This window comes from Pristiophorus japonicus, chromosome 8, assembly GCF_044704955.1.
Source record: "Pristiophorus japonicus isolate sPriJap1 chromosome 8, sPriJap1.hap1, whole genome shotgun sequence".
NCBI lineage: Eukaryota > Metazoa > Chordata > Chondrichthyes > Pristiophoridae > Pristiophorus > Pristiophorus japonicus.
Genome location: NC_091984.1, coordinates 208,309,481 through 208,336,941, shown reverse-complemented (window position 1 = coordinate 208,336,941; position 27,461 = coordinate 208,309,481). Strand labels below are relative to the sequence as shown.

At 42.8% G+C, this 27,461-nt stretch overlaps 1 protein-coding gene across 2 annotated transcripts; it reads left to right on the top strand.

Annotated features, from left to right (window-relative positions):
* Nucleotides 1–27,223, top strand: gal3st1a (galactose-3-O-sulfotransferase 1a). Of its 2 annotated transcripts, XM_070887886.1 has the most exons (4): nt 1–324; nt 2,973–3,066; nt 8,089–8,237; nt 20,270–27,223. In XM_070887886.1, the coding sequence occupies exons 2-4, from the start codon at nt 3,064–3,066 to the stop codon at nt 21,417–21,419; spliced, it is 1,302 nt and encodes a 433-aa protein (XP_070743987.1). In that variant the 5' UTR covers nt 1–324; nt 2,973–3,063; the 3' UTR covers nt 21,420–27,223. The 2 variants fall into 2 exon arrangements, with proteins under 2 accessions (XP_070743987.1, XP_070743986.1); XM_070887885.1 differs by lacking the exon at nt 1–324 and having other exon boundaries at nt 2,695–3,066.
* Nucleotides 27,224–27,461: the final 238 nt, after the last annotated feature.

Sequence of the window (27,461 nt, the reverse complement as noted above, 5' to 3'; positions counted from 1 at the left end):
CTCCGCTCCCGAGCCGCTGAACAGATCTGGTGACATGTGGTACCAGTTTACACTGAACTTTGGATCGAGTTCGGCAACTGAATGCTTCCTGCGTTGCTCGACCCGCTCCAGTTTCAGGAGCGCGGCCGCATTGACTATTCGGAGCTGCAGTCATGCTTCTGGTCCAGGTAGCGGCTGCTGAGGACGGGCCAGCTCGCCAGTAAGGTGCTATCCAGCTCTGCCGGCAACAATCCTTGGGATTCAGCGGGAACTGGGAGGACACAGAGCATTGAGCCGGTGAAAACATTGACTACCTGAGCCGCAGGAGCCCACTGATAACACAAGGTAAACAATAAGGCACTGCCCGCCTTGACCGCTGTCTGAAGATAATAATTCATTCAGGACATGGATACACTGAAGTTACACTTCAGTGTTGTCGATGCATTTCTGACGGTCACGATGCTTTAGAACCCCTTTATTGATTTTTTAAAAACTTAAAGAACATAGATATTATCACTTCAAATCATCGTCTAGAAAGAATTGCAATTTAAATGTATTACAACTTTGTATGTTTCCCACATTACAACAGTGACTACACTTCACACATTACTTCATTGCCTGTAAAGGGCTTCTAGACGTCCTGAGATCGTGAAAGGCGCTGTATAAATTCAAGTCTTTCTTTAATGTCTGGACGTTGCCGGGAAGCATTCTTTGAAAGGTCAATGGGATGCTGGGTTATGTAACCAGAAGAGCGAAGCCCCCATCTCCAGGGCTCCTGGTGAGCTCTGCAATGCTGGTCCAGACCCCAGTCTGTGAGATGTTCCAGTCTGGGCACTGCCTCACCGAAACAAATATTGCAGAAGGGGCAGGGCTGATTCCAAGTGCAAAGGGGGAAAACGCGTTAAAAATATTAGGAAGGATTAGGCTCCACGGTCTGGAGAGAAGACAGTTGGGAAGGGTGGGTCCTTCATAGAGGCATATAGAATAAGAAATCGAATAACAACGCGGAATATTACTTAGCATTAGGCCAGGAAAGTGGAACCAGGTGTGTCATTTTAAATGTGGAAAGTGCCTTCAAAACGGATGTTAGTAAGAAACTGCACTCAGAATGAGAAATGTTTGGAATGGTCTGCAAGAAGGGCTGACATAGGCTAGGGGCTGCTTCAACTCTGACTCTGACTGGGTGCCTCGGGGATAGACTGCGAGAGTCTGAAAGGGCTCTTCTCCGTTTTTCTTATGTCTTTAAGTCAGAAAGGCCCCAGCATGTCATTTTAAACCTTGCAAAGATATCTCCCGCTTGTCACACTTTGAATATTTACATTGAATCTGCGATTTTCTGAAGTTTTCCATTTGGGGGAAATGGATCATTTTCGGTTCTGGTTTAACCGGGGTGGTGTGGTGCAGTTTGGCGATGTCCCTCCGTGCCCTGGGCTCATTCTCTCGCCTTGGCGAAATCACCATTTATATAGCGCCTTTCACGACCTCCGGACGCGCTTTACAGCCAATGAAGTACTTTTGAAATGTTGTAATGTAGGAAAGTTCTGACATTGAGCGTCAGGAGAATGGGCCGAGCCAGTGAATGGGATCTCATCGCTTGATTGTTCATACTTACACGGAAACATTCCCTCGGCCCTCTGTCAACAATGCCTTTGTCCTTTTGTCTCTGGGATCCACAGACTGGACATATTTCAAGTATGAGTTGCAACTAATTCGTGAACTGAGTTGGGTCTAAACACACGTCAAAATCAACGTGCAACAAACTCCCCGCAGATGCTGGAAATCTGAAGCAAAAGGAGAAACTGCTCAATGGGTCAGTCAGCCTCCGTGGAGAGAATGGACGCGTCAATGTTTCAAAGTGTTGCTGAGTTTGTCAGAATAGGGTTTGAGGAAAGCTCCCCGCCGAAACCTTAACTTGCCTGTTCTCTGCACAGATGCTCAAATATTGAAATCTAAACTGTTAAATATGGTGATACAAAATACGCCTGGTTTTAATTTCAATTCTTAATTCTAGGAGTTCCAGCACTTTCTGCGTTTTGTTTCTACACCTACAATTTACCTATCTCCCACTAGTAGCCTTTTTTAAGTATTAAAGTATTTAAGTATTAAGTATTAAAGAATCCTCCTTTTCTCCGCACCCCGTCCCACTCAACAAACTGACTGATTTCGATGTTATTTGCAAGGCATTGAGTGAGGCGGGGGGCGGATAGGTGAGTTTTCAGCCAGACTTGCTGGGGAAGGAAGGGAGACTTCACTCACTCTGGTACAAGGGTGCTCTCCTCGCACTCTTTCCCAGAGGCAGCAGCACAGAGTACTGAGACGATATATTTTATAGCGCGTCTTTGCTGGAAAACGTCCACTGCTATTTAAAATCTATCAGGCCAAAGACAAAAGACTCACAGCCGTATAACTTCCACACAGCTTCAGAAATTCGGCCTTGCCACCATCACATCGAGCTTAATCTCAATGATTAATGAACTTTTCCCAGTATTCATTCTACCTCCAGAGTGAAATACTTGGAAATACTTTCACTGTGGACCAAAAGACAGCCGCCAATTATTAGAAATAAGAATTGAACTTAAAACCAGGCGAATTTTGTTTCGTTTCAACATATTTAATAGTTTACATTCCAATATTTTCCTCCGTAATCATTATGCGCCTGTTATGCACTGAGCGCCCGCCAGTTTATGGGGTTCGCCCAGAGATGTAGCTATCAGGGACCATTGCAGGAGGCAGACAGTAGATAAAGGGATTGTGGTTAGGTATGTAGTCATTTCTGGTCATATAAATTAGGAGTTACGCCTTTGTGACGTGTTGCAGCCTTGTTTACGAGTGTCCATGACTTCAGTTTCTCTCACACTTTGGGCTTGTGTGTAATCCAAAAGGTTTCCACTTACACCGCTGCATGTATAGAACCATAGAACCATGGCTCTTCAGGAACGGCATCGTTGCAAGGACCTGCCTGGGTCACAGATAACTCTCTTGTTTCTTTTCAGTGACCAGGGTGGAATTGAACATCAGACCCGTGGACTCTGTGTGAGGGACATGTCTCCAAGTGCTCGGATATTCACGCTGTGATCACTATTCATGGTAAGAAAATCATTTCACTTTACACAGCCTTCGTGATTTCATTGCTTGGATCATATTTCAATCATTGTTTTATTTCTTATTAATTTACGAATTTTGAATCCTCTAACCGACTTTTAAATTACGAAATCATTTGGGAGAACGAATATGAAGGCATGTTTTACATTAATATTAAAGATTATTAAGGGAAAAAAATCATTGAACTTCCCCGCAAATCAATGATTTGTCAATATTTAAAACTACCTTTACTCATTAAGAGAATGCGAAACGTGTCTGTCAGTGGGCTGAGAGGAGTAAAACACGATTGATTCAAGATAATTTTTAAACTGACTGGTTTGATTACAGGTGGTTGTTATGTCTGGCAATCTGCAGAAGGTGTCGCCCCGGGCAATATTACTGCTAATCCAGTACATTTGGGACTTCCCGTTGTAACCATGAAACTGATTGTCTATACATGTATCCACTGGGTGATCCTCAAATATCCCTTTCTTCGTCCGTCTATATGAATTAGATGGCTCGCCCCAATCTCCTGCCCTGGCATTAATGTTTTGCAGTGATAATTGTTCTTATTCTGCTGATCTTGGGAGTAACACTTTTCTCAATTTTTTACAAAGTTCTCCCCTCCTCCTCCTCTGCTGAAAGGGCTATTGTTCCACGGCTGCTCTTTGTCCTTTGGTACCTCCTCCAATTGGCCATTTTTCACGCGTGGGACCAATGAGTGTTGGCAGATTATTCAATAATATATGGGGGGAGGTAACAGCCTTACCGGACATAGTTGAGGTCAATAACAAGGGGGCATACATTTAAAGTAATTGGTGGAAGGATTGGAGGGGAGCTGAGGAGAACTTTTTTCACCCAGAGGGTGGTGGGGGTCTGGAACTCACTGCCTGAAAGGATGGTAGAGGCAGAAACCCTCATCACATTTAAAAAGTACTTAGATATGCACTTGTCACCTACAGGAGTATAGACCAAGAGCAGGAAAGTGGGATTAGGCTGGATAGCTTTTTGGGTCGGCACGGACACGATGGGTTGAACGGCGTCCGTGTCAATTGCTGTGTTTCGTTGACATGTGGGTACCTACACACACTGGCATATCTCCAGGAGTCCTCGCTGAATAGTGATTAGGTTCATAAGTACATAAGAAATAGGAACAGGAGTAGGCCATATGGCCCCTCGAGCCAACTCCGCCATTCAATAAGATCATGGCTGATCTGATCATGGACTCAGCTCCACTTCCCCGCCCGCTCCCCATATCCCCTTATCATTTAAGAAAGTGTTTATTTCTGTCTTAAATTTATTCAATGTCCCAGCTTTCACAGCTCTCTGACCAGTGAATTCCACAGATTTGCAACCCTCTGAGGGAAGCCATTTCTGCTCATCTGTTTTAAATGGCAGCCCCTTATTCTAAGATCATGCCCTCTAGTTCTAGTCTCCCCCATCAGTGGAAACATCCTCTCTGCATCCACCTTGTCAAGACCCCTCATAATCTTATACGTTTCGATAAGATCACCTCTTATTCTTCTGAATTCCAATGAGTAGAGGCCCAACCTACTCAACCTTTCCTCATAAGTCAATCCCCTCATCCCCGGAATCAACCTAGTGAACCTTCTCTGAACTGCCTTCAATGCAACTATATCCTTCCTTAAATACGGAGACCAATACTGCTTGCAGTACTCGAGGTGTGGCCTCACCAATACCCTGTACAGTTGTACCAGGACTTCTCTGCTTTTATACTCCATCCCCCTTGCAATAAAGGCCAACATTCCATTTGCCTTCCTGATCATTTGCTGTACCTGCATATTATCCTTTTGTGCTTCATGCACAAGTACCCCTCGGTCCTGCTGTACTGCGGCACTTTGCAATCTTTCTCCATTTAAATAATAACTTGCTCTTTGATTTTTTTTCTGCCAAAGTGCATGACCTCACACTTTCCGACATTATACTCCATCTGCCAAATTTTTGCCCACTCACTTAGCCTGTCTATGCCCTTTTGCAGATTTTTTTGTCCCCCTCACACATTGCTTTTCCTCCCACCTTTGTATCATCAGCAAACTTGGCTATGTTACAATCAGTCCCTTCTTCCAAGTCGTTAATATAGATTGTAAATAGTTGGGGTCCCAGCACTGATCCCTGCGGCACCCCACTAGTTACCGGTTGCCAACCAGAGAATGAACCATTTATCCTGACTCTCTGTTTTCTGTTAGTTAGCCAATCCTCTATCTATGCTAATATATTACTCCCAACCCCGTGAACTTTTATCTTGTGCAGTAACCTTTTATGTGGCACCTTGTCAAATGCCTTCTGGAAGTTCAAATACACCACATCCACTGGTTCCCCTTTATCCACCCTGTTTGTTACATCCTCAAAGAATTCCAGCCAATTTGTCAAACATAAATCCATGCTGACTCTGCCTGACCGAATTTTTCTTTTCCAAATGTCCTGCTACTGCTTCTTTAATAATGGACTCCAACATTTTCCCAACTGCAGATGTTAGGCTAACTGGTCTGTAGTTTCCTGCTTTTTGTCTGCCTTCTTTTTTAAATAGAGGCGTTACATTTGCAGTTTTCCAATCTGCTGGGACTTCACCAGAATCCAGGGAATTTTGGTAAATTACAACTAATGCATCCACAATCCCTGCCGCTACTTCTCTTAAGACCCTAGGATGCAAGCCATTAGGTCCAAGGGATTTACTTGCCTTTAGCCCCATTATCTTACTGAGTACCACCTCCTTAGTGATTGTGATTGGATTAAGTTCCTCCCCCTCCATAGCCCTTTGACTATCCACTGTCGGAATATTGTTAGTGTCCTCTACCGTAAAGACTGAATGAGTTTCTGCCATCTCCATGTTCCCCATTACTAATTCCCCAGTCTCAACCTCTAAGGGACCAACATTTACTTTAGCCACTCTTTTCCTTTTTATATACCTATAAAAACTCTTGCAATCTGTTTTTATATTTTGTGCTAGTTTACTTTCATAGTCTATCTTCCCTTTCTTAATCGTTTTTTTAGTCGTTCTTTGCTGGCTTTTAAAAACTTCCCAGTCTTCTGTCCTCCCAGTAATTTTGGCCACTTTGTATGCCCTTGTTTTTAATTGGATACCGTCCTTTATTTCTTCATTTAACCACGGAGGGCTATCTTTTCTCTTACACCCTTTCCTCCTTACTGGAATATATTTTTCTTGATAGTTGTGAAATGCCTCCTTAAATGTACACCACTGTTCATCAACTGTCCTACACTTTAATTTATTTTCCCAGTCCACTTTACCCAACTCTGCCCTCATACCTTCATAGTCTCCTTCAGCTCAAGGATGACACGTAAATTCCTAGGTTGGTCGAATATCCCCTCCCTGATTGGGCGGAGGGGGAGAATGGTGCTGAAGCAAACTGTAGCATTCCAACTGCTCCCCTGGCTGATATCAGCCAACTGAGCAGAAACCAGAGATGGGACTTGGCACTTCCAGGCGGCTCAAATGGACCGAGCCCTCAGCGCGGCCACAATGAGCCTGATCACCGGCTCCAGCATTTGGCCATTTCTGTGCCAGCCGCTTCTGAGGCAAAAGTAATCATTCCCATTTGCTGAACGGGAACCCAGTACTGCAGCTTAGAACATGGAAACAAGTTTCAATTAAAGCAAATAGGGCGCAATTGTGTACATATGTATGTGGCAAATTGACACCGTGTCTGTTTAAAACAAGCTGCAGAAAATCTGTAGTATCGCTTGTTTCATTTTTGTAATTTTTCAAAACCTTAAAAAGCATCTGGAAAGCTTACCGTTTTCAGCCTGGGTTTAATGTCTCCTTTCCAACCATGTCTTTCGGGTGTAATATAGCCGTCAGAGAGGAGACTGGGATTTGTTGGGATTTTTCAGGCTCGGGGCAGGTGCAGCTTTCGAGATGTTGGGTTGAGTCTCCGGCTCACGTTACACAACAAGCGCCAATATATCATCAATCCACAATGATATACAAAGTGTTCAAAAAACTTTGCGCTCGGTGCAGGGCTTCCAGAGCAAATAGTCCGGGGAGTGAGAGAGAGCGAGAGGGTTACCGCCTGTTGGCTTGGAAGCACAGCTTCAATTAAAGCCAATTGTATAAGGGATCAAAACTTCGGAGGGAATCTTACTGTGTCAGAACATATTAAAATAAAAACAGATTTGCATTTATGTAGCGCCTTTCACGATCACCAGACGTCCCACATTACAACAGTGACTACACTCCAAAAGTACTTCATCGGCTGTTTTGGAGTGTAGTCACTGTTGTAATGTGGGAAACGCGGCAGCCAATTTGCGCACAGCAAGCTCCCACAAACAGCAATGTGATAAAATGACCAGATAATCTGTTTTTTTAGTGATGTTGATTGAGGGATAATTGTTGGCCCCAGCACACAAGGGGAAACTCCCCTGCTCTTCTTCAACATAGTGCCATGGGATCTTTTACCTCCACCTGAGAGGGCAGACGGGCCTCGGTTTAATATCTAATCCGAAAGACGGCACCTCTGACAGTGCAGCACTGGAGTGTCCGCCTCGATTTTTGTGCTCAAGTCCCTGGAGTGGGACTGGAACCCACAACTTCTAAGTGCGGCACCACGCCTCACTCACGCAGTCCCTGTGCAGTGCCCCGGGGGCGGTGGGACATGTGCCGAACGTTTTCATTCTGCTCTGCTATTGGAAACCTGCGATTTGGAATCGCTGGAGCGGAAACTATCAGGCGCCCAGATGTGGTTTGTGGTCTCCAGCGACACTAGCTCGCTTGTGCTGACTAGGGCAGCTCACTGGGAACACAAGAAGTGGAGGCGGCCACCTTCAGTGGGAACCCGGGCTGGTGAGCTGGGCGCGCTGTCAGCCACCCCTCGGCTTTGTGACTCCAGGGATCACTTCTGCTCTCCGGCGGAGGCGATTTCTAAGCGGGTAGAGGTCGCGATGGGACGCAGGCGGCTCAAGAGGCGAAATGCAGACTCGTCCATCTCCCTGCTCCGCTTCAGCTGCCTCGCGTCCAAGAAACTGACCTTTGGGCTGTCTTCTTTCCGCCAGTCAGGTAAAGGACGACTGCAGATCATGTTGAAGCAAGTGAAGCAATGGAAGTCGATGTGCAAGGGGCTTGTCCTGGGCACTCTGCTGACAACCTGCATGATCCTGCTGTACTCGTATGCGGCGCCTCCTCACCAGTTCAGCTTGCAGGAGTAAGTCATTCTGTTCAAATTTGTCTTAACTCGATGCAGAATGGTTATGATTGTAATTTAAGTTTAAAGTGTGCCGTATTAACACGTCAGTAGAGCGTTCGGTTGTTAAATTAAAGGATCATAACTTTCTGGGTGATGTACAGCTCCGGATCATTCAATCCCTCTTTGAACAGGTGGTGCAAAATGAGTGTGACCTCATTTGCACAATATATATCTCACTGCAACTTTTTCCATACGAGATTACTCCCCACTAGCACCGGCTGTCTTCCAAGTTGGTTCTGTCTCTCCAGGGATGATGTTAGTGCTGTTGGGGAGGAGTTAAACTAATGTGGCAGGGGGATGGGAACCAGTGCAGGGAGACAGAGGGAAACAAAAAGGAGACAAAAGCAAAAGACAGAAAGGAGATGAGTAAAAGTAGAGGGCAGAGAAACCCAAGGCAAAAAACAAAAAGGGCCACTGAATATAAAGGGGCTGCAGGAGGGGTCAAAACTAAAAATCATGGTTTAAAAACTAGTATTAAAACACTCTACCTAAACGCACGCAGCATTCGAAATAAAGCAAATGGGTATGATTTGGTGGCCATTACAGAAACGTGGTTGCAGGGTGGCCAAGACTGGGAATTAAACATACAGGGGTATCTGACGATTCAGAAAGATAGACAAAAAGGGAAAGGAGGTGGGGTAGCTCTGTTAATTAAGGATGATATCAGGGCAGTTGTGAGAGACGACATTGGCTCTAACGAACAAAATGTTGAATCATTGTGGGTGGAGATTAGAGATAGTAAGGGGAAAAAGTCACTGGTGGGTGTAGTTTATAGGCCCTCAAATAATAACTTCATGGTGGGGCGGGCAATAATCAAGGGACTAATGGAGGCATGTGAAAAAGGAACGGCAGTAATCATGGGGGATTTTAACCTACATATCGATTGGTCAAATCAAATCGCACGGGGTAGCCTGGAGGAGGAATTCATAGAATGCATACGGGATTGTTTCTTAGAACAGTATGTTACAGAACCTACAAGGGAGCAAGTTATCTTAGATCTGGTCCTGTGTAATGAGACACGAATAATAAACGATCTCCTAGTAAAAGATCCTCTCGGAATGAGTGATCACAGTATGGTTGAATTTGTAATACAGATTCAGGGTGAGGAAGTAGTGTCTCAAACGAGCATACTATGCTTAAACAAAGGAGACTACAGCGGGATGAGGGCAGAGTTGGCTAAAGTAGACCGGAAACACAGACTAAACGGTGGCACAATTGAGGAACAGTGGAGGACTTTTAAGGAGCTCTTTCATAGTGCGCAACAAAAATATATTCCAGTGAAAAAGAAGGGCGGTAAGAGAAAGGATAACCAGCCATGGATAACCAAGGAAATAAAGGAGAGTATCAAACCAAAGACCAATGTGTATAAGGTGGCCAAGGTTAGTGGGAAACTAGAGGATTGGGAAAATTTTAAACAACAGCAAAGAATGATTAAGAAAGCAATAAAGAAAGGAAAGATAGATTACGAAGGTAAACTTGCGCAAAACATAAAAACAGATAGTAAAAGCTTTTACAGATATATAAAACGGAAAAGAGTGACGAAAGTAAATGTTGGTCTCTTAGAAGATGAGAAGGGGGAGTTAATAATGGGAAATGTGGAAATGGCTGAGACCTTAAACAATTATTTTGCTTCAGTCTTCACAGTGGAAGACACAAAAACCATGCCAAAAATTGCTGGTCACAGGAATGTGGGAAGGGAGTACCTTGAGATAGTCACTATCACTAGGGGGGTAGTGCTGGACAGGCTAATGGGACTCAAGGTAGACAAGTCCCCTGGTCCTGATGAAATGCATCCCAGGGTATTAGAAGAGATGGCGGAAGTTATAGCAGATGCATTCGTTATAATCTACCAAAATTCTCTGGACTCTGGGGAGGTACCAGCGGATTGGAAAGCAGCTAATGTAACACCTCTGTTTAAAAAAGGGGGCAGACAAAAGGCAGGTAACTATAGGCTGGTTAGTTTAACATCTGTAGTGGGGAAAATGCTTGAAACTATCATTAAGGAAGAAATAGCGGGACATCTAGATAGGAATAGTGCAATCAAGCAGACGCAGCATGGATTCATGAAGGGGAAATCATGTTTAACTAATTTACTGGAATTCTTTGAGGATATAACAAGCATGGTGGATAGAGGTGTACCGATGGATGTGATGTATTTAGATTTCCAAAAGGCATTCGATAAGGTGCCACACAAAAGGTTACTGCAGAAGAAAAAGGTACGCGGAGTCAGTGGAAATGTATTAGCATGGATAGAGAATTGGCTGGCTAACAGAAAGCAGAGAGTCGGGATAAATGGGTCCTTTTCGGGTTGGAAATCGGTGGTTACTGGTGTGTCACAAGGATCGGTGCTGGGACCACAACTGTTTACAATATACATAGATGACCTGGAAGAGGGGACAGAGTGTAGTGTAACAAAATTTGCAAATGACACAAAGATTAGTGGGAAAGCGGGTTGTGTAGAGGACACAGAGAGGCTGCAAAGAGATTTGGATAGGTTAAGCGAATGGGCTAAGGTTTGGCAGATGGAATACAATGTCGGAAAATGTGAGGTCATCCACCTTGGGAAAAAAAACAGTAAAAGGGAATATTATTTGAATGGGGAGAAATTACAACATGCTGCGGTGCAGAGGGACCTGGGGGTTCTTGTGCATGAATCCCAAAAAGTTAGTTTGCAGGTGCAACAGGTCATCAGGAAGGCGAATGGAATGTTGGCCTTCATTGCGAGAGGGATGGAGTACAAAAGCAGGGAGGTCCTTCTGCAACTGTATCGGGTATTGGTGAGGCCACACCTGGAGTACTGCGTGCAGTTTTGGTCACCTTACTTAAGGAAGGATATACTAGCTTTGGAGGGGGTACAGAGATGATTCACTAGGCTGATTCCGGAGATGAGGGGGTTACCTTATGATGATAGATTGAGTAGACTGGGTCTTTACTCGTTGGAGTTCAGAAGGATGAGGGGTGATCTTATAGAAACATTTAAAATAATGAAAGGGATAGACAAGATAGAGGCAGAGAGGTTGTTTCCACTGGTCGGGGAGACTAGAACTAGGGGGCACAGCCTCAAAATACGGGGGAGCCAATTTAAAACCGAGTTGAGAAGGAATTTCTTCTCCCAGAGGCTTGTGAATCTGTGGAATTCTCTGCCCAAGGAAGCAGTTGAGGCTAGCTCATTGAATGTATTCAAGTCACAGATAGATAGATTTTTAACCAATAAGGGAATTAAGGGTTATGGGGAGCGGGCGGCTAAGTGGAGCTGAGACCACGGCCAGATCAGCCATGATCTTGTTGAATGGCGGAGCAGGCTCGAGGGGCTAGATGGCCTACTCCTGTTCCTAATTCTTATGTTATGTTCTTATGTTCATTTCACATTGACTTTGAAGAACATGCTCATAGAGCGCCCTCTGCCGGCACATATATTTGAGTGTATTCTTCAGAGGAAATGTAGTTAAATATACAAGGAGCATACCTGCATTTAAAGCAGTTAACTTTGGGTAAAAATTCCAGCATAATTCTACTCCAATCATAAAATTAAAATTTGCAATTAAAATTAAAATACAATTCCTGGAGCAAGCATAACCCTCCGACAATTTAGTGGGAAATGGTGTGCTCAGAATAGGCATTCCCTCAGAATCGAGGAAGACATGCTTCCACTACTAAAGTGAGTTCTTTGATGGCTGAACAGTCCAACACGAGAGCCACAGACCCTGTCACAGGGACAGACATTCGTTGGGGGAAGGGGTGGTGGCACTGATTTACCACACACTCCTTCTGCTGCCTGCGCCTGACCTCTTCATGCTCGCAGCTTTGAGATACGAAGAGCTCAACGCCCTCCCGGATGCACTTTCTCCACTTAGGGCGGTCTCCCAGGTGTCAGTGGTGATATTGCACTTCATCAGGGAGGCTTTGAGGGTGTCCTTGTAACGTTTCCACTGCCCACCTTTGGCTCGTTTGCCATGAAGGAGCTCCGCGTAAGCAATTGCTCAGGGAGTTTCGTGTCTGGCATGTGAACTAAGTGGCCTGCCCAGTGAAGCTGATCGAGTGTGGTTAGTGCTTCAATGCTGGGGATGTTTGCCTGGGCGAGGATGCTAACGTTGGTGCGTCTGTCCTCCCAGGGGATTTGCAGGATCTTGCGGAGACATCGGTGGTGATATATAAAAATGACTGCAAAAGCTTCTATAGATATGTGAAGAGAAAAAGATTAGTGAAGACTAACGTAGGTCCCTTGCAGTCGGATTCAGGTGAATTTATAATGGGGAACAAAGAAATGGCAGACCAGTTGAACAAGTACTTTGGTTCTGTCTTCACAAAGGAAGACACAAATAACCTTCCGGATGTACTAGGGGTCCTAAGGTCTAGTGAGAAGGAGGAACTGAAGGATATCCTTATTCGGCGGGAAATTGTGTTAGGGAAATTGACGGGATTGAAGGCTGATAAATTCCCTGGGCCTGATAGTCTACATCCCAGAATACTTAAGGAAGTGGCCCTAGAAATAGTGGATGCATTGGTGATCATTTTCCAGCAGTCTATTGACTCTGGATCAGTTCCTATGGACTCGAGAGTTGCTAATGTAACACCACTTTTTAAAAAAGGAGGTAGAGAGAAAACAGATAATTATAGACCGGTTAGCCTGACATCAGTAGTGGGGAAAATGTTGAAATCAATCATTAAGGATGAAATAGCAGCACATTTGAAAAGCAGTGATAGGATTGGTCCAAGTCAGCATGGATTTATGAAGGGGAAATCATGCTTGACAAATCTTCTGGAATTTTTTGAGGATGTAACTGGTAGAGTGGACAGGGGAGAACCAGTGGATGTGATGTATTTGGACTTTCAAAAGGCTTTTGACAAGGTCCCACACAAGAGATTGGTGTGCAAAATCAAAGCACATAGTATTGGGGGTAATGTACTGACGTGGATAGAGAACTGGTTGGCAGACAGGAAGCAGGGAGTCGGGATTAACGGGTCCTTTTCAAAATGGCAGGCAGTGACTAGTGGAGTGCCGCAGGGCTCAGTGCTGGGACCCCAGCTCTTTACAATATATATTAATGATTTGGATGAAGGAATTGAGTGTAATATCTCCAAGTTTGCAGATGACACTAAACTGGATGGCGGTGTGAGCTGTGAGGAGGATGCTAAGAGGCTGCAGGGTGGTTTGGACAGGTTAGGCGAGTGGACAAATACATGGCAGATGCAGTATAATGTGGATAAATGTGAGGTTATCCACTTTGGGGGCAAAAACACGAAGGCAGAATATTATCTGAATGGCGGCAGATTAGGAAAAGGGGAGGTGCAGCGAGACCTGGGTGTCATGATTCATCAGTCATTGAAGGTTGGCATGCAGGTACAGCATGCGGTGAAGAAGGTAAATCGTATGTTGGCCTTCATAGAAAACATAGACATCGAAAATAGGTGCAGGAGTAGGCCATTCAGCCCTTCGAGCCTGCACCGCCATTCAATGAGTTCATGGTTGAACATGCAACTTCAGTACCCCATTCCTGCTTTCTCGCCATACCCCTTGATCCCCCTATTTGTAATGACTACATCTAACTCCTTTTTGAATATATTTAGTGAATTGGCCTCAACAATTTTCTGTGGTAGAGAATTCTACAGGTTCACCACTCTCTGGGTGAAGAAGTTTCTCCTCATCTCGGTCCTAAATGGCTTACCCCTTATCCTTAGACTGTGACCCCTGGTTCTGGACTTCCCCAACATTGGGAACATTCTTCCTGCATCTAACCTGTCCAAACCCATCAGAATTTTAAACGTTTCTATGAGATCCCCTCTCATTCTTCTGAACTCCAGTGAATACAAGCCCAGTTGATCCAGTGTTTCTTGATATGTCAGTCCCGCCATCCCGGGAATCAGTCTGGTGAACCTTCGCTGCACTCCCTCAATAGCAAGAATGTCCTTCCTCAAGTTAGGAGACCAAAACTGTACACAATACTGCAGGTGTGGTCTCACCAAGGCCCTGTACAACTGTAGTAACACATTCCTGCCCTGTACTCAAATCCCCTCGCTATGAAGGCCATTTGCCTTCTTAACTGCCTGCTGTACCTGCATGCCAACCTTCAATGACTGATGTACCATGACACCCAAGTCTCGTTGCACCTCCCCTTTTCCTAATCTGTCACCATTCAGATAATAGTCTGTCTCTCTGTTTTTACCACCAAAGTGGATAACCTCACATTTATCCACATTATACTTCATCTGCCATGCATTTGCCAACTCACCTAACCTATCCAAGTCACTCTGCAGCCTCATAACATCCTCTTCGCAGCTCACACTGCCACCCAACTTAGTGTCATCCGCAAATTTAGAGATACTACATTTAATCCCCTCGTCTAAAATCATTAATGTGCAATGTAAACAGCTGGGGCCCTAGCACAGAACCTTTTGGTACCCCACTAGTCACTGCCTGCCATTCTGAAAAGTACTTTACTCCTAATCTTTGCTTCCTTTCTGACAACCAGTTCTCAATCCATGTCAGCACACTACCCCCAATCCCATGTGCTTTAACTTTGCACATTAATCTCTTGTGTGGGACCTTGTCGAAAGCCTTCTGAAAGTCCAAATACACCACATCAACTGGTTCTCCTTTGTCCACTCTACTGGAAACATCCTCAAAAAATTCCAGAAGATTTGTCAAGCATGATTTCCCTTTCACAAATCCATGCTGACTTGGACCTATCATGTCACCTCTTTCCAAATGCGCTGCTATGACATCCTTAATAATTGATTCCATCATTTTACCTACTACCGATGTCAGGCTGACCGGTCTATAATTCCCTGTTTTCTCTCTCCCTCCTTTTTTAAAAAGTGGGGTTACATTGGCTACCCTCCACTCCATAGGAACTGATCCAGAGTCTATGGAATGTTGGAAAATGACTGTCAATGCATCCGCTATTTCCAAGGCCACCTCCTTAAGTACTCTGGGATGCAGACCATCAGGCCCTGGGGATTTATCGGCCTTCAATCCCATCAATTTCCCCAACACAATTTCCCGACTAATAAGGACTTCCCTCAGTTCCTCCTTCTTACTAGACCCTCTGACCCCTTTTATATCCGGAAGGTTGTTTGTGTCCTCCTCAGTGAATACCGAACCAAAGTACTTGTTCAATTGGTCTGCCATTTCTTTGTTCCCAGTGATGACTTCCCCTGATTCTGACTGCAGGGGACCTACGTTTGTCTTTACTAACCTTTTTCTCTTTACATATCTATAGAAGCTTTTGCAGTCCATTTTAATGTTCCCTGCAAACTTCCTCTCGTACTCTATTTTCCCTGCCCTAATCAAACCCTTTGTCCTCCTCTGCTGAGTTCTAAATTTCTCCCAGTCCCCGGGTTCGCTGCTATTTCTGGCCAATTTGTATGCCACTTCCTTGGCTTTAATACTATCCCTGATTTCCCTTGATAGCCACGGTTGACCCACCTTCCCCTTTTTATTTTTACTCCAGACAGGGATGTACAATTGTTGTAGTTCATCCATGCGGTCTCTAAATGTCTGCCATTGCCCATCCACTGTCAACCCCTTAAGTATCATTCGCCAATCTATCCTAGCCAATTCACGCCTCATACCTTGAAATTTACCCTTCTTTAAGTTCTGGACCATGGTCTCTGAATTAATTGTTTCCTTCTCCATCCTAATGTAGAATTCCATCATATTATGGTCACTGTTCCCCAAGGGGCCTCGCACAATGAGATTGCTAATTAATCCTCTCTCATTGCACAACAGCCAGTTCATAGCAAGGGGATTTGAGTATAGGAGCAGGGAAGTCTTACTGCAGTTGTACAGGGCCTTGGTGAGGTCCCACCTGGAATATTGTGTTCAGTTTTGGTCTCCTAATCTGAGGAAGGATGTTCTTGCTATTGAGGGAGTACAGCGAAGGTTCACCAGACTGATTCCTGGGATGACAGGGCTGACATATGAGGAGAGACTGGATTGACTGGGCCTGTATTCACTGGAGTTTAGAACGATGAGAGGGGATCTCATAGAAACATATAAAATTCTGACGGGACTGGACAGGTTAGATGCATGAAGAATGTTCCCGATGTTGGGGAAGTCCAGAACCAGGGGACATAGTCTTAGAATAAGGGGTAAGCCATTTAGGACTGAGATGAGGAGGAACTTCTTCACTCAGAGAGTTGTTAACCTATGGAATTCCCTACCGCAGAGAGTTGTTGATGCCAGTTCATTGGATGTATTCAAGAGGGAGTTAGATATGGCCCTTGCGGCTAAAGGGATCAAGGGGTATGGAGAGAAAGCAGGAACGGGGTACTGAAGGAATGATCAGCCATGATCTTATTGAATGGTGGTGCAGGCTCGAAGGGCCGGATGGCCTACTCCTGCACCTATTTTCTATGTTTCTATGTTTCTATCTCCAGCGACTTGATATGTCTTCTGTACATCGTCTATGCCTCTGATCCATACAGGAGGGCAGTATTATTACAGCCCTGTAGACCATGAACTTGGTGGTAGGTTTGAGGGCCTGGTCTTTGAACACTCTTTTCCTCAAGCGACCGAAGGCTGCACTGGCGCACTGGAGGCGATGTTGAATCTCCGCATCAATGTCTGCTTTTGTTGACAAGAGGCTCCCGAGGTATGGGAAATGGTATTCGTTTTAGAGGGCCGCGCCATGAATCTTGATGACTAGGGGGCAGTGCTGTGCGGCGAGGATAGGCTGGTGGAGGACCTTTGTCTTACGGATGTTAAGCGTAAGGCCCATGCTTTCATATGCCTCGGTGAATACATCGACTATGTCCTGGAGTTCAGCCTCAGAATGTGCACAGACGCAGGTATCGTCCGCATACTGCAGCTCAACGACAGACGTTGGGGTGATCTTGGACCTGGCCTGGAGGCGGCGTAGGTTAAACAGCTTCACACTGGTTCTGTAGATTAGTTCCACTCCAGCGGGGAACCTGTTGACTGTGAGGTGGAGCATGGCAGCGAGAAAGATTGCGAAGAGGGTTGGAGCGATGACGCAGCCTTGTTTGACCCCGGTCCGAGCGTGAAATGGGTCTGCGATGGATCCGCTGGTGAGGATCACAGCCTGCATGTCGTGGTGGAGCAGACGAAGGATGAGTCACACAACAACAACTTGCATTTATGTAAAGCCTTTAACGTAGTTACACATCCCAAGTCACTTCACAGAAATGTACGGAGCCACGATTAGGACAGATGACCAAAAATTTGGTAAAAGTGGTAGGTTTTAAGGAATGTCTTAAAGGAAGAGCGAGCTAGAGAGGTGTAAAGGCAGCGAGCTTTAGGGTGGGAATTCTAGAGCTTAAGGCCTAGGCAGCTGAAGGGACGGTCGGCAATGGTGGAGCGATTATAATCGGTGATGTACAAGAGGCCAAAATTGAAGGAGCACAGAGATCTCAGAGGGTTGTAGGGCTGGTGACGGTTACAGAGATAGGGAGGGATGAGGCCATGGAGGGATTTGAAAACAAGGATGCAAATTTTAAAATCGAGGCATTGCCAGTCCTTGAGCCAATGTAGGTCAGTGAGCACAGAGGTGATGGGTGAACCGAACTTGGTGCAAGTTAGTACATGGGCAGCAGAGTTTTGGAATGATCTTGTTTATGGAGGGTAGAAAATGGGAGGCCGGCCAGGAGAGCATTGGAATAGTCAAATCTAAAGATAACAAAGATATGGATGAGGATTGCAGCAGCAGATGAGCTGAGGCAGGGTCAGAGACAGGCGATGTTACAGAGGTGGAAGTAAGCAGTTTTAGTGATGGAGTGGATATGTGGTTAAAAGCTTATTTGGGGGCAAATAGGACACCAAGGTTGCAAACAGTCTGGTTCAGCCTCAGACAGAAGTTGGGAAGAGGGATGGTGTCGGTGGCATGGGTACGCAGTTTGTGGCGGGGATCAAAGACAATGGCTTCAGTCTTCCCGATATTTAGCTGAAGGAAATTTCTCCTCATCCAGTACTGGATGTCGGACAAGCAGCGTGACAAATCAGAGATAGTGGCGGTGTCGAGAGAGGTGGTGGTGAGGTAGAGCTGGATGTGGTCAGCGTACATGTGGAACCTGATATGTTTTCAGATGATATCGCCGAGGGGCAGCATGTCGATGATAAATAGGAGGGGACCAAGAATAGATCCTTGGGGGACACCAGAGATAACTATGCAGGAGTGGGGAGAGAAGCCATTGCAGGTGATTCTCTGGCTATGATTAGATAGATAAGAATGGAACCAGCCAGCTGGACTACAGAAGCGGGGCATTGGAGGAGGATAGAGTGGTCAACTGTGTCAAAGGCAGCAGACAGCTCGAGAAGGATGAGGAGGGATAGTTTAGACCAGAAAGATCCTAGGTTTAATCCCTGAGTTGTGCTGAGTTAACAATCTTAGCTGGGTGGCAGTGGGAGTATTACAAGTGCCTTCGATTAGGTTCATTCTATCTCAGGGCTCCAGGCAATAAAGAGGAGAAACAACATTAGGCAGAATTTCCAGATCTGTATCTAGTGATCGGAAGTCATGTGCCCGTTTAGCTTCAGACTGGATTGGGCTCAGCTGTGATGCTTTCTGTGTTCAATAGCCAACTCACTGTTGGGATTCTCATATGAAGAATGGCCACTTGCATGAGGTACTGGAAGACTGATGGTGTTTATTGCACTATATCCTGACTCTGGATTTATACTACAATTTTAGTATTGACGCAAAGCAGAAACCATTTCACAGCAGTGCTAAAGCTATAGTACAAATGCAGCCATACAAAATAGTTCAGCTGAATGCAAGCTTCTCTTTCCCAACACTGATTGTGATGTTGTCTACCAAGGTCATGTAGTTGGAGTTCCAGGCAACTATAATGAGCAATATTTGTTCAATCTTTAGTTTAGAGTCTTTGGTATGGACCATTGTTTTTCTTATAATGGATGCTGTCAGCACATAGAATCATTGACTGATACAGCACAGAATTAGGACATTCGTCCCATTGTGCCTGTGCAGGCTCTTTGAAAAAGCTGTCTAATTAGTCCCATTCCCCTACTCTTCACCATAGCCCTGCAAATTTTCCGCTTCAAATATTTATCCAATTCCCTTTTGAATCTGCTTCCACCACTCTTTCAGGCAGTGGCATTCCCACCAACACCAGGGAGTCCCTGGCCAAAGACTGCCCTAAGTGGAGGAAGAGCATCCGGGAGGGCGCTGAGCACCTCGAGTCTCATCGTCGAGAGCATGCAGTAATCAAGTGCAGGCAGCGGAAGGAGCATGCGGCAAACCAGTCCCACCCACCCTTTCCTTCAACCACTATCTGTCCCACCTGTGACAGAGACTATAATTCCCATATTGGACTGTACAGTCACCTAAGAACTCACTTTTAGAGTGGAAGCAAGTCTTCCTCGATTTCGAGGGACTGCCTATGATGATGATGATGCATTCCAGATCATAACAACTCGCTGCGTAAAAAAATTCTCATCTCACCTCTGCTTCTTCTGCACCTTAAATTTGTGTCCTCTGGTTACTGACCCTTCTGCCTCTAGAAACAGTTTCTTCTTATTTACTCTATTGAAACCTTTCATAATTTTGAACACCTCTATTACTCCATAATGGTCTGTGCTCTAAGGCGAACAACCCCAGCTTCTCTAGTCTCTCCATGTATCTAAAGTCCCTCATCCCTGGTACCATTCCAGTAAATCTGCTCTGCACCCATAGGCCTTGACATCCTTCCTAACGTCTGGTGCCCAGAATTAGACACAATACTAAGAAATGCTGCACATTTAATAAACAATTGCTTAGAAGCGTAGGGAGAGGTCACAAGGAATAGTGAGATCAATGTTTAAATCTGTATGGTGTGCATTAAAATTACTAGTAGTGTCCCAAGAAGCCCATGTTATTATATAGTATATAGATTATAGTAAATCCTTTCACTGAAACGAATGGGGGCTTTACCGCACTTATCAGATAAGCAGAATATTGAAAAATTTTGTATACTACTAAAATTGATAATATCAGCACTGTGTTTCTAATGATATATTTTTCCTCTCTTATTAGGAATCCTGTTCCTTATTCCTGCTCTCATAAACCTGCACATGCCAGGAATGTCCCCTGGAGGAATGGCTCCCATTTCGAGACAAGCAAAACTTGCACTCCTAAGCAAGATATCATGTTCATGAAGACACACAAGACTGCCAGTAGCACTATCCTCAACATCCTCTTCCGTTTTGGCCAGAAACACCGCCTGAAATTTGCTTTTCCCAATGGCAGGAATGATTTCTACTACCCGTCCTACTTCGACAGGAGCCAGGTGAAGGATTACAGGCCGGGCATATGTTTCAATATCATCTGTAATCATATGAGGTTTAACAATGAAGAGGTCCACAAGCTGCTCCCTGAAGACACTGTTTATTTCACTATCCTCAGGAACCCTGCTTATTTATTTGAGTCCTCATTTCATTATTTTGGTCGAGTGATCCCTTTCACTTGGAAAATAAGTGGCGAGGACAAACTGGCTGAATTCCTCAGGGAACCCAACCGATATTATGATCCAAGTGGCTTTAACTCCCATTACTTGAAAAATTTGCTATTTTTTGACTTTGGCTACGATAATAACTTGGATCTTGATGACCCCAAAGTAGAGAAGCACATTAAAACTATAGATGAAAGATTCCAGCTGGTGATGCTTCTAGAACATTTTGATGAATCCCTCATTCTTTTGAAGGATGTAATGTGCTGGGACCTGGATGATATTTTGTATTTTAAGTTAAATGTAAGGAAAGATTCCACTGTATCAAGAATGACTGGAGAACTATATGAAGAGGCAACAAAGTGGAACCAAATTGACTCCATGCTGTACCAATACTTCAACGCTACTTTCTGGAGAAAAGTGGAACGATATGGGTTTGAACGCATGGAGCGTGATGTGGAGGAATTGCGCAGGCGCAATGATAAAATGCAGTCAATTTGCATAGATGGCGGGCGCCCAGTGGATGCAAACGCAATTCAAGAGGCATCCTTGCAGCCATGGCAACCACTAGGTGAACGCTCCATCATGGGCTACAACCTCAAGAAGAATATCAGCAGAAAACACAGGAAGCTCTGCAGGAAAATGCTCACCCCTGAGATACAATACTTGACTGAATTAGGAGTTAATCTATGGATAACAAAATTATGGTCCTATATCAGGGATCTGTTAAAATGGTAGCTGGTCGACTTTGACACTTGATGGGCTACCTTCACATGCTGTTGTTATGACAGCCACCTGTTACCCTGTAATGTCACAAAGCATTGCCATTGATATGACATTGCACAGTAACAATGTAAAGTCTCCAAAAACATGGCTGTGCTGTTAATAATAGCAGAACTTGATTATTGCCACAGACTACTGGATCTATAGGCATTACATTGCTGCCATTCCAGATTGCCATGCAACCACAGGCAATCAATCAAAAAATGTAATATCTAGCACACCTGGGCTACAGATCAAAGCTTTGCTTTTTTTCTTTAAATTTCTATTCGTAAAATTGTCATTAACTTGGAGCTATAGGTTTTACCATATTATGTTCTGTAAAATATCTTATCCCTATTTCCAGTTGCAACTATGACTTGTGAGGGATCACAAATGAAATAACTGAATTATAAGTATGATCAGAGAAATCAGAGCATCAAACAAGTGCTTAGAGATCTATGCCCAATGCCACCATGTAGTCATGTGGACTATTCCTGAAAGGCAGCAAGTAATCGCCCACTTGATCCTTGTTAATTAACATATCATTTACATAATACATTACTACATATTTATAAGGAACTTTCTACTCACCCTTAGTATCCAGAATGCACTTAAAAAGTCCCACATAGTCTTGAATGACTTTAAGGAATTCACAATTCATATATTATTAAAAGCTCAGCCATGTTTTTGGAGACTTTATATTGTTACTGTGCACTGCCATATCAGTGTCAATGCTTTGTGACATTACAGGGTAACAATCCTGTGCTATATTACAACAGTAACAGAATTTTCAGTCACGATGATATTCTCACAATGTGGCTGAGCAAAGCAAGCTGGTGAATGTATAGGCCTCTAAATAAATAAAATTGTTTTTTATATATATCCCGTTCAATTCTAAAGCTCTCAGTTATAATACTATGTGCTGAATGTTTTTATATATGCGATTTGGCTTAATGGAAATGTTCAGGACACGATGCATCTCATTACAATACAAAATGCTTGCTTCTTAAGTACCATATTATACGTAAAACAGAGCGTACTTATTATCTACACTGTACATATATATATATCAAATCTTTCAGAGTTGGTTGATTATCTAAGTGGCTAGCGATTGATGAATTGGCTTAATACCTGCGGTAAATCATCACTTGATCCTGTAGATAGTAACGCTCATTAATATGTTAGAGGTTAGACCTTTATCACTAATTACTTCCAGCCTGGTCATACACAAATGTTTAGCAAGAGCACAGGATTTCTTTTTATTCATGCTTTCTCCTTATGATAAGCTGTCAATCTACAACAACAACTTCCATTTATATAATTCCTTTAACATAGTAGAATATCCCAAGGTACTTCGCTTCACAGGAGCGTGATCAGACAAAAAGTTAAACATTGTTTTCAGAGGTCAGCACTAAGTAGAAGTGAATTTTCTAGGCAGCAGGTCAGAAATCAGCAGGGCATTCGCCTTGAGACAATTTAACCACACCTTTACAGCAGCAAATAGTGTGTGGTTTTGCTTTTATTTCAGATTCCCAGCATCCGCAGTACAGGTATTTTGCTTTTGTGAATGTGAGAGACATGGAGTTGTGCATGTACCCTATCAGCTGGAGACCAGGATGTATAACCCACAAGAAGAAAGTTAATTTTAAAAGCATTAATTTGCCTGTGCTTTTATTGAATGCGTCTGTATGACCAATCAAGCAGCTATGAAGTTCTCAAGTAACTAGAGCTCTCTGTGAGTGCTGTTAAAATACACAACCAGTTTTTGCAACACTGTTAACTATTTCTGTATCAACCACTCAGTATTTTGTCTTTTCTCCAAAGGCAGAGGCACTGATTATTTGTATATAATTGTGGTGGAAAAGAGAACACAATTGTGAAATGAGCATCATTAGTAATATGATAGTTGATTTGACGTCTGTTAAAAGGTTATCACACAATCAGTGGACTTGACGAAAGCTTTGACCTCACCCTGACTTAATTCTTCTTCTTTATAAATGCAGACAGCGTACAAAAAATCTCAGGTTCAGATGTGGTTCCTGGGCTGTGGGGTTCGCTATTGCCTGTCATAGGTGGATGATGGATAGAACGTACATTCAGTTATTTGTGGTTTGAGCTGCCATTTGTTGGTTTGTAGTCAGAATTTGGTAATCCTACTACATAGTAGATTTTACTCATTTGATTTGAGTGAGCTGCCTTTGAAACAGCACGGCATTTAACTGTTAAGAGAATTGGAACATAGCAGGACAAGACAGTATGATATTCTTTGTGATGCAAATCTTCAAATTTCACAATAGCAGAGCCAGTCATATGATCTTTATTGTTTTTAAGTTTGATACTGCAAAATTACATAAGCTGTGTATCTACAATAATATATTTAATCTTATTGAATAATAAAAGTGTAAAAATATAAAATTATGGTGCTAATGAATGAAAATTACAAACTGTTCAAAAGTTAGATGATGTAAATATGTAGTACACTGGGATTTTGTTTGTTTAATATACTGAGAAGATGATATACTGTTGCAGCTATGGTTAAAACATAGTCTTAAAATGTAATGGCTGTACTGTATGGATGGCGACCAATTACTTAAAAATGTGTGACAGGGGAAAATGATCCCTTTATATGATCACAATAAAATGGCATTAAAATGGCTTCCTTCAAATACATTACACGTCCATAGTATGTGCGTACACTATGGCTACCGTTGAATTGCAAAACATTTATAAGCATTAAGGAGTTCAATTTTTTTTAATTAAGAAAACTTAATTAAAGAGTTCAGGTTGAGATGGATGGAAAACCGTGCAGGCCCTGAATTTGGGCTGACCTCCCATGCCCAAATTCCTATTATGTGCTCCCATTGTGTGAGGCACTGCACAGGGAATGCTAAATTTTAACAATTAGCCCCTTCAATAAAACCCTTACACTTTCCTAGCTGCTTTGACATCATTGCCCTTTTTATTCCAAGGAGCAGAGTGATAAGCAGCAACATCTGGTAAATGTTCCTACTCATAGAATCATAGAATGACACAGCAGCGAAGGAAGCCATACGGTACATTGTGCCTGTGCCGGCTACTTTGAAAGGTGTTCTCTTTAAGCCGTTAAACCAGTGCTCTCTAAACTGTGGACCATATGCAGCCATGAGCAGCACGGCCCATGAATCCCAGACAATTCAGTTCTATTTGCGCTTACACTTCTTACTTGCTAGCTTGTCCTGTTTCAATTGTGTGGACCCTGAAGAGGGCTGTTCGTTACGCTGTTGCCTTGTTGCTGGATAAAATCTAAAGCTGAACACCAAGATCAGTTAGTGAGAAATATTCAAATGACTGGGATCATTGATTGAATCCATTGAACCACGAGGCTCTATAGTACACATCCAAGTGGCCCATGAAAACAAAAAACTTGGATATTTCTATATTAAGCCATTACTGTGACAAATGCATATCATTGATAAAATATTTTGATGCAAATATAGTGTTTTGTGTCCCGTCATTCATAAAAGGTGACTAAAGAGTAAGATAGATGGTCATTGATTGCACTGTATATGTATGTTGCATTTTTGATACAAAATATTTTTTTCATGAAGGGCTAACTTTTGTCCCACCTGACTTGAAATTGGTTCAGCTGAAAACTGCATGAGGTTTTAACAGAGGATAGTTAAGTCTGATTGAATAATAAGTAATGCTGTTGAGAAGCTGTCCTGGATATAATCAGAAGCTGTTTGACAGGATTATTTAAACAGTGAGCAAAAATTACAGCCACAAATGTAGACCTGATTTGTGAAAATAATAGGGTCGCATGTGATTGAGTACCAATAACAGTCGACATTTGTATTGTGTTGGGTTGCTTGTGTTTGTAAGTGATTCCATTTTCACTCCTCCTACAATTCTCCCCACCCCCTCAGTCTATGCTCAGTTCATTGAGTCACTGGCTTCTCTTTAAAAGTAATACTGTGAGACTGAATATTTTCACATCACATTTTACGTTTTATACTTCTGTGTTTACTTTTCATGGAAGTGTGATCATAAATTTCAGACAAGGACAAGTCCACTTTCTGTCTGGATTTGCCCCTATTATCAGTTGTTTTACAGAGGAAAGGAGTTGATGGATCACTCATTCTGCCAACCAACCCTGAAACAAACCCAATCTGAAGAACTCTACTGGTGATATAAAGGGTAGGGGATGGGGTATTTATCATGGCCATAGCTAGTCTTTCTTGCACCAGCACCCAACACTGGCAACTACACAACTTGGCAAAGCACTATCGACAACCCTACAAAAAAATTGGAGCAATTGGCTTTTCAAGCAGCACATAGTCAGTTTAGTGATGTTTCCAGCCCAATTTGAATATTTTGAATATTGTGATCTGTTGTAAACACTGGTAATAAACAATACAATACACTAAAATAGTACATTTCAAGGCAACAATAATTTATCAAAATGCATACTAGATGTTTAGTAGTTTTACTTTTCTGCACTGGATGTATCTATTGTTTAACTTTAATGTAAATATTAAGAGGATCTAGTTTCCTGTAACTATAGCTATGGTTGAAATGCTAAGTCTTGTGCATCTGCTACAAAATAGTACTGTAATATAATTGTACTGTATGTAATATTTGTTTGATTTGCAATGAGAAACTATGCCTGAAGTTTGGTCTGCCCCTTCAGATTACCCAAACAAACTGTAATTGTCTTCTAGGGTAAGGTCCAATTATTATTGTAATTTAAATAAAAAGATAAATAACATACAAGACCAAAAATAGTAACCGCACTAGATGTATAAGTCACAGCTATGCACACGTCACTGATCTATTTTATGTTTGCCATTTCATTGAAACCCTACAAGTTGTGTCAGTTTAGAAACTTCTCCCTTATATTTAGAGGACACAAAATATGACGAAGGTATGACTTATACACCAGATTTTACAATAATAAGGAAGGTAATCACACATCATGATCCTGTGTTCAGTTTTGGTATTTTCATAAAATGGAATCATCAAAGTTTAGAGCACAGAAGGAGGCCATTCGGTCCATCGTGTATGTTAATGGTGTTAAATGCACGTGTAAAATTAAAATATAGAAACTGTAATAGGGAGTAAATGTATAATTATAAATTTCAATTCCATTGTACATTTCATGGTTAGTGTCTGACATATGCAAGGATATATTGTACATAATTATTTCTTGCACTGAAATGAAAATGATAGTTGCATTACATTGCAATGGGGAGGAGGATGATTTGTTTTAGAGTTTTTACATGCACTCAATGATTTCACTAAACTTGCACAGATTAGTTCCAAACCAACATGGGACAACAGACTCATTCACTGGAGCATTCATTATTATAACCTATCAACTCGATTTGTCTTAAACATTTTCATGAATGTAAATATCACTTTATACATGTGATGGTAAAACCAACTAGTTAATGAACATTAGACATGGTGACATAATTCTAACATAAGGCAGCAATCTTACTCTATTATCTACAGTTTATAATTATATTGTGTTTTTATTGATTGTGTCACATTTTCTTTGCTTTAAGATCATTCCATTTAACTGTTGCAGTCCTGCTAACTAATGGACAAACAAAAGAAAGCTCTTTGATTGTGTCTAGTCAATGCCCAGCATGTTCATGAACTGCTATATGATAATAATCCTAGTTTTCATTACATGACATGTAAACAGTTTTAATGTTTGTGAGTGGCTGCTGTTTAAGCACTTTTTTTTGCATGTATATAGACATTGTAATTTATTCAATAAAAATGTTATTTTGCAATTACAAGAACTTTGTTAGAGAATTATTTTTATGGCGAGAGTGTACATTTCTATTAAGTAATATTATACAGGCATTCTAATTCCTTGTTAAGTAGCTCTTTTCATTTTTCTGACCACAATGCAATGACCATGTAAAGAAACAAAGAGGTGCTCTCCTGATGGCTCGTCTGGTGAATGTGCTGGATATTGCATAACACAGTGAGAGGAAGATCTCAGCATCAAAACCCTGTGTAGACCTA